The sequence below is a fragment of the Clarias gariepinus genome, chromosome 28 (assembly GCF_024256425.1).
Source record: "Clarias gariepinus isolate MV-2021 ecotype Netherlands chromosome 28, CGAR_prim_01v2, whole genome shotgun sequence".
In the NCBI taxonomy this organism is placed as follows: domain Eukaryota; kingdom Metazoa; phylum Chordata; class Actinopteri; order Siluriformes; family Clariidae; genus Clarias; species Clarias gariepinus.
The window spans coordinates 4,894,711-4,903,312 of NC_071127.1; the positions used below are offsets into that span (position 1 = coordinate 4,894,711).

At 39.8% G+C, this 8,602-nt stretch overlaps 1 protein-coding gene across 1 annotated transcript in view; it reads right to left on the reverse strand.

Moving 5' to 3' along the window:
* Positions 1–6,407, reverse strand: part of LOC128515928 (NACHT, LRR and PYD domains-containing protein 12-like) — a 65,185-nt gene extending 58,778 nt beyond the window's left edge. Inside the window, exons 1-2 of the mRNA XM_053490193.1 lie at positions 6,309–6,407; positions 4,937–5,428 (exon numbers count right to left, since the gene is read on the reverse strand). Coding sequence (XP_053346168.1) covers positions 4,937–4,989 — 53 coding nt within the window. The 5' untranslated portion in view covers positions 4,990–5,428; positions 6,309–6,407. The remainder of the gene's footprint in view (positions 1–4,936; positions 5,429–6,308) is intronic.
* Between the last annotated feature and the right edge of the window lie 2,195 nt (positions 6,408–8,602).

Below are 8,602 nucleotides of genomic sequence, written 5' to 3' on the forward strand. Positions count from 1 at the left end.
CTTACCTCATCTGTCATCCTGTCCATCTCCAGAGCAACCAAAAAGGGGCTTAGAGCCGATCCTTGATGCAGACCCACCTCCACTTTGAACTCTTCTGTCACACCTACAGCACATCTCACCACTGTCTTACAGCTCTTATACATTTCCTGCACCACTCTAACATACTTCTCTGCCACTCCAGACCTTCTCATACAATACCACAGCTCCTCTCTTGGCACCCTGTCATACGCTTTCTCTAAATCTACAAAGACACAATGCAACTCCCTGTTACCTTCTCTGTACTTCTCCGCCAGCATCCTCAAAGCAAATACTGCATCTGATGTACTCTTTCTAGGCATAAAACCATATTGTTGCTCACAAATGCTTACCTCTGCCCTTAACCTAGCTTCCACTACTCTTTCCCACAGCTTCATTGTCTGGCTCATTAGCTTTATACCTCTTTAATTGCCACAGCTTTGCACATCTCCCTTGTACTTAAAAATTGGCACCAATACACTTCTCCTCCATTCCTTTGGAATCCTTTCACTCTCCAAGATCTTGTTAAACAAACTAGTCAGAAACTCTACTGCCACCTCTCCTAAGCACTTCCATACCTCCACAGGTATGTCATCAGGACCAATAGCTTTTCCACTCTTCATCCTCTTCAACGCCCTTCTCACCTCACTTCGACTAATATTTGCTACTTCCTGTTCCACAACAGTCACCTCTTCTACTCTTTTTTCTCTTGCGTTTTCCTCATTCATTAACTCCTTAAAGTACTCCTTCCATCTTGCGATTACCCTACTGGCATCTGTCAGTACATTTCCATCTCTATCTTTAATCACTCCAAACTGCTGCACATCCTTCCCATCTCTATCTCTCTGCCTTGGCAACCTGTACAAATCCACCTCTCCTTCCTTACTGTCTAGCCTAGCATACAAGTCCTCATATGCTCTTTGTTTGGCCTTTGCAACCTCTACCTTCACCTTACTCTGCATCTCCTTGTACTCCTGTGTACTCTCTTCAGTCCTCTCAGTGTCCCACTTCTTTTTAGCTAGCCTCTTTCCCTGTATACACTCCTGGACTTCCTCATTCCACCACCAAGTCTCCTTGTCCACTTTCCCCTTACCTGATGATACACCAAGTACCCTCCTACCTGTCTCCCTGATCACATTGGCTGTAGTTGTCCAGTGAACTGACAGCACCTCCTGACCACCCATAGCCTTTCTTAACTCCTCCCTAAAGACTACACAACATTCTTCCTTTCTCAGCTTCCACCACTTTGTCCTCTGCTCTGCCTTTGTCCTCTTCACCTTCCTCACCACCAGGGTTATTTACACACCACCATTCTGTGTTGTCTGGCTACAATCTCCCCTACCAACACTTTGTAGTCACAGTCACTGATGTCTTTCAGATTACAACATCGACACAAGATGTAGTTGACCTGAGTGCTTCTGCCTCCACTCTTATGTGTCACCCTATGTTCCTGCCTCTTCTGGAAGAAAGTATTTACTACTGCCATTTCCATCCTCTTTGCAAAGTCCATCACCATCTGTCCTTCTACATTCCTGTCCTGAAGACCAAACCTGCCCATCACATTTTCATCACCTCTGTTCCCTTCCCCAACATGTCCATTGAAGTCTGCACCAATCACCACTCTCTCACCTCTGGGAATGCTCTGCATCATTTCATCTAATTTCCAGCTTCAGACTCATCACCCTATCTGATACTCTCTTCACCTCCAGAACATTCCTTACAAACTCCTCTTTCAGAATAACTCCTACTCCATTTCTTTTCCTATCCACACCATGGTAAAACAATTTGAACCCTGATCCTAAGCTTCTGGCCTTGCTACCTTTCCACCTGGTCTCCTGGACACACAGTATATCCACCTTTCTTCTCTGCATCATACTGACCAACTCTCTTCCCTTCCCTGTCATGGTCCCAACATTGAAATTCCCTACTATCACTCCTAAACTCTTGCCTTTCCTCTTCTCTCTCTTTGCTTTCGAACACGCCTTCCTCCTCTCCTTCTTTGACCAACAGTAGCCCAATTTCCACCGGCACCCTGTAGGTCAACAACACCAGTGGTGGTCATTGTTAACCCGGGCCGGTATGGGAATTATATTCGTGATTCGCATCATTGATTTGGCAAATTTTTTACGTCGGATGCCCTTCCTGACACAACCCTCTGCATTTATCCAGACTTGGGACTGGCACAAGAAGACACTGTATTGCGCCCCCCCGTGGTTGCATTAAAGTACAAAACGTTTCTGTTGGTGTTTAATTTTTTTTCTATGATTAATACTTATTTGTGGTGTTTTATGTTTTGTACATCTTTTCAAATTGAGACCTCATTTGTAATTTGCTGCTGGTGTAAAACAGGGTTTTTATTAAATATAAAATAAAAATCTTAGTTTTATCCCGTTTGTCTTATGCTTCCTTTCTTCACGCATGCGCTTCTTATTTTGACGCCGAGCATCACGTGTTCACAACTGAGCCAACTTTAAGGGTTTACCCCTAGAGGGCACCAAAGCACCCAAGGACTTTGTTTATGTTTTGTAATTTAGTTTGAGTTGGATTTCATGTCCCAGACTGCACCTCGGTCAGGTGAGGGGAGCACTCACCTGAACCGAGGAGAGTAATTATGTTAATTGTTATAAATAGCCTGACTGAAGTTCAGTCAGGCGTCTAGCATTTGTTGTTGTTATCATTATAATGGTGATTGTGTCTTAAGTACCGTCTTCAGTTGTGCTCTAGTGTATTGTTTCAGTTTATTTGTTTATAGTTTTATTAATAAAAAGCATCTTTAAAACGTCATCACAGCCTTTGCAGTTATGCCACGCAAACGCGACACCCGAACCGTGACACCAACGGTTTTTCTCTCTCTTGCGCTGCGGTATTGTGGGTAATCGTCTCCCCTGCTGGGTCTTAGTGCTCGTCTCTTACTGGTATAATCAACATCTGTGCACGCTTATACTGTTTACTATCACTGTGACCCCGTGTGTGTGTAAAACATATTTTATTTTGTGTTCGAATGCGTGTGTACAGCGCGTATACTGTTTCTTATAACACGTGTGTGTGCGCGCGAGTAAAACAAAAGAAATTCTCAATACAGAGGTTAAAAATCTATTTTTTCCCCCAGCTCATCGCAGTGTGTGTATGTGTGTGTGCGCGAGCGTTATTTGACACTGTGACGTATGTGTGTGTGTGGAGCCCCCTTCACAAACACACAAATGCGCGCAGAAATTAAGGCGAGTGGAACACACTTTGCTCTACACAGAAACTCTGCTCTGTCGCGATTCTTTTGAGAGGTAAGGTGCTGGTTCCTTCGTTTGTTTGTTTTACAGCAGTGATTCCATTAGTATGCGCTCACACGGGTGTCATTAGCGATGTTCATTGCTAATTTTCAGATAAAACAGTGTAGCGGGAGAGAGACGTTGATTTATGACCGCTGTTTACGGAAGTGTAGTCCAGTGTGGGAGATGCATTGTGGGTAATGCAGTCAGGTGTGTGTGAATGTGAATGCAAGATGTAAGCTAGGAGATAGAGCCTGAGTTTTGTTCTTCAGTAGTTTTTTTAGTTGGATTTAAGTGCAGGATCCACCCGAAAGTTTGTACTATAACCTGACAATGCAGCAAATAAAAGAACAAGCATCGACCAGTTTGTCCATCTCATCATTACATGAGCATGAATTAACGGGCTGTTACGCTGTCGCGAGCAACATTAAAATAAAGTGGAGAAGCTTTAATAATTTGGAAGAGAACAACAGTCTTTCCGTTAATGTGTGTGTGTGTTTAATTCACACGAAAGGAGAAAGTTTTACTGTGTAAGATGAGAAGGGGGAGACAGTAGGGGCTGAAAGCAAGAGTCCCCACTTACTCTAGCCTCTCTCTCTCACACACACACACACACACACACAGCGCCTGCACACAAGAATGGGAACACTTATCTTTCAGAATTTTTTTTTTTACTTTTTTGAAAAGTAAAGTGCAGGTTAATTTGTTTTATTTTTACTTTATATTTTGTATTAATTATTTTTATGTATTTATTTTTTGGGGCTGTAGAACAAATAATTTAATTTTCCATTATGACTTATGGGAAAATTAAATTTGGTTAACAACTGTTTTGGAATACGAGACCGCTTCCAGAACAAATTATGCTCGTAATCCGAGGTTCCACTGTAATCATTTCACTAATCAATATATTAATCAATAATCACAATGGTTGTTAGTTGCAGCCCTGCTTTAGTGTACTTAGTGTTTTTCTGTTGTGTCACATCAATTTTTTTTAGCACATGGGGCAAACACCAGGCCAACATCCTCATCTCATTCTCTCTGCATGAACTTGAAAAAATAATACTTGTTTGTAAATGTTTAACATGATCACACAACCCAGAATTCACAGCAGATCCACAGTGCAGCCATCTAAAGGTAGTTACTGTAAACTGCTGTATATACGCACACTCCAGTTTCTATCACAGTTGGCTTGACAACGATCTAAAATGCAGATTAAAACCAACACCTGTGTGCTGTGCTTGATGTAAATCACACTCGTGTCTAACACCATTCAGAAGCACAGTGTGTTTGTACTGGTGTGGTGTTTTTATATTAATTAAAATAAATAAATAAATCTATATAATATATATTGTAGTTGTGTCTCTGCAGGGTCTCACTAAAATGCTGATGTGTCCCAGTCAGAGTGAGAGTTTAACACCCTGTCGTAGTGATATTGCAGTGAAGCCTGTATAGCGATATGTCTTATATCATGATATTAGTGTATTGTCTCATAAATGTTTACTTTTTAACTGCACTTTTTAAGGACATCTTTTCACAATGAACAGAATCTGGGATTTTTGTCAGGTAATGTCTGTGTTAGTTATTATTTTCATGAATACTGACTACATATATTAGATATGAATGTTCAGTGGCTAAAACACTAGGACACAGTAACTTACTGCTTTTCTGAGGGCGGGGTCTCATTTCCGGTCTCCAGATCAGAACTCTCCATGTTTAAATATTAGTGTATGTACAGAGAGCTCACGGACACACTGCTGAATCCTGAAGATGCTGATCTCTACTGCTGAAATAAATTACACTCCTAAACACACAACAACAATCATGCAGTCACAATCAGGAAAAATAAGCAGTACTGAGGGATTGAACAGTACATAAGAAGCAGAGGGATTTACACTGAGATTAAATCCCCTAAGGATTATGCAGGAGCAGAGAGAGATTTCTGTTTTTGTAGTATATAGGGAATATATTTCACTCAGGTAAAGTCTGAATTTGCACGTTCTGAATATTTAGGGGTAAAGGGCAGGTGAAAAGGGTTAAACATGATCAGGACAAAACTAACAAAATGGCCAAATCTAAAAGAGTTCCATCAGAATGTCATGTTGGTCTCTTCAGCAGGATCCTGATGATTTATTGTTCCTGGAAAGACTGAACTGTAAATAAATACATGTGATTGTCAGGAGCTGCAGTTTGCAGGAGCTGCAAAGCATTAAAGTACTTGATGTAAAAACTCTGCTTTAAAATAAATGTACACGATCCAGTTAAACACGTTTTCTCCAAATCCCATTACACACAGTTTGATTAATAATCCCTCTTTTAATAACAAACTGCATCATAATCCTTCTCCACATCACAATTACTGCAGTCACCGTCTATTTATTTACTTTGTCTTTCCTTATCTCATCTTTTAAACACAGCACTGATCCACAGTGTTTCTTCCTCTCATGAATACACTTTAGTAGAGGGACAGCGCACCTGTGTGTTTCTCTCCCTCACACACTCCTGTAATACTCCAGGCTTTAACTCATGACCCCACACACATGTTGGATGTAGTTCAGCCTGGTTTCCTAGAACTAAACTATTCCTATTAAACTAGAACAAAGTTCATTAACGCTGAATTTTGGTTTTTGTTTTAGTTTTAGAAGGTTTGAAGAGTTCTTAAAAAATTACCAAGATCGTTTCTTTGGCAAGAAAATCCCAAAAAACTAACATGTGATCAGCAGATAACGGTACAGAAATAACGGAAAAATATATAACACAGCGCGCGCGGTCTTTCTGGACTTATGTTAAAGTCAGATCTTACACTTTATTATTCTTTTGTTGCAGACTATTAAATCTAAATTCCCATAAACACTCTGAATGTTTAATTAATAATGAAGAGATAAACTCGAGTATATAACACACTCGAGTATATAAACAGTTCAGTTTTACTGCGGTTTTTACACCAGATCAATAACATATAACACAAGTTTTATATTAAATATAAACTCATTATTCCAATATAAAGTCATTTCTGATAAAGAAATCACTCACTTTTACTCAGCAGTCCATGTTGTGTGACATTAATATCACCGTTTCTGCCTGGAGTTAAAGTTTATTTGTTTTTTCCAGCAGAAAAGTCTGTGAGAGAAACACTTTCACTTCATCCGAGTCATGTGTCGTCCAGGGAATCGACTCTTTGAGTCGACTCATATAGATTAACTCACACAAGCTACGTTTCTATTTAGGTGACAAAGATCTGATGTTTTAACTTTTGGCCGTCCTCTTGAGCAGTGGTTCTCAACCACCGAGCCGCACAGAAAGAATAAAAAAATATTTTTTAAATTGTATTTCTATTTTATTGACTATCAGAGTGTTTTATTTGGAAAATGATCAGACCGTCTCCCATATTCTTCTGTCTGTACACGATGAGGCCGGCTCTACGCAGGGGCAAGAGAGGGCAGCGCCCCCTCAAATAAATGTCTTGCCCCCTCAATCAAAATTTTTAAATGTTGAGAAAGCACATGTTAATATATTCACAAAGTGAATATACTGTATTACAAGTTGATAAAATGATCTGCGGTAATAGAAAAATCTGCTGAAAAAGGGACACTACATAATATGGTATTAGATTTCCCTCAAGTCTCTGTCAGGGACGGATTATGGGTCCCTGGGCCAAACGTGTGTGAGGGCCCCCCCCCTCAAAAAAAAAAAAAAAAAAAACGCCAGCATTGGGATGGCGAGTTGCTACGTCATCATGCCACTTGTGGGTCCAAACTAGTGCGGCGTACGCGTACCGTGTTGTAAAAGCAGAATGATGTTGACAAAACTATCTTTTGCCACTTTTTACCTCGGAAAAAGTGAAAAGAAGGTGGCTTAAGTTGATACAGTAAGTTGGATCTCAAATTATAATCAGTACTGCCTAATGCCATTACCCCACGTTAATGTTAGCACCAGGTTACCCATCTTTGTTTATAGAGACAGGTAGCAACGTAGCACAACCATAACAAACATTATTTGTTTGAATTATCCAGAATGTGCTAGTTCAGAATAGAAATGGAAATGTCTATAAAAGTGAACCAAAATGTCATGTACCTGTTATAATCTGCAATTGTTGCTTTGCAGCTTTCCCAAAGAAGACAATTACATCCTCGTAGCTAGGGGGCAGTCATATCATGCGCAGGGCCAGGAACAAATAAATTCAAGAACACCAACAGAATGAAACGGTAAAGTAAGCGAAATCACAAATACTACCCACCCGTGTCATATTTAATAAACCAATAACTTAGATAAACAGTAGGTTTACAAGTGGGTTGTCAGAATGTTGTGGAGAAGTGCGCTCATGTAGTTGAGAGGTGGCCGGGCGTTAGCTTGCCAGATGCAAGTTGAAATCTATAAATCTGACGATGGTATAAGGTGCAACAAATAGACCCAACAAGAAATATGATGCGGTCAAAATAGTATGTGAATTTCTTGCCAACTAGAGCCATGGCGGACAAATGATAAATGAATAATATGCTAAGACTTTCAGCCTGTTATAAGACTAGAAAATCATATACTTCTGGTAATGAATAGTACAGAATATAATATGCAATATATAATATAGTATAATATAATTACAAATAATATATTATACAATTATATAGAATACGAGAGAGAGGTTTAGAGAGAGAGAGAGAGAGAGAGGTGGAAAGAGAGAGTGAAGTCAAGGAGATGGAGGGAGAGAGATGCAATATAGAAGGTAATGAGCCTTTAAAAAGGCTTTTGGTTGTTAATCTTGTGATAACAAAGAAGTATAGAAGACTGTATAGAGAGTACAAAGCAAGTTCTCAAGCTGAACTGTCTGAATGAGGAGTTTTAATACTGGCAGGGGGTTTAATATCTGCAGTGAATTTTTAGTTGGATTTTGAAAAGAGCTCACAACACCTAATTGGCTGACTGGAGGAAATGTAACAATTTTGCAACACTCTGAGTGAGAGAGTGGGGGAGGGGTAGCAACTGTCTACTACAGCATGCTGTCTGCTGTTCTAGCATCGAGTGAAATAACCATCAGACAGAAGTCAGAAAATATTAGAACTTGTCCAGTTTTAATCAACAATGCAAACTGATCTTGCAGTTTGAATGTCATACAATTCATGCTCTAAATCAAAGCACTTTTGCTAATCATCCCATTTCTATTCAGCAGTCTGGTTATTACCATGGGAAAAGATAGGTCTCTCCCCACGTTTTACGCATTGCAAGTTCTCCAATGTGAAAAAAACTGTTGTTAACACCAACTTTCTCAAATGAATTTAAATATTTATTATTTGGATTGTCATTATTGATGTCACGTATATTCATATCAGAAG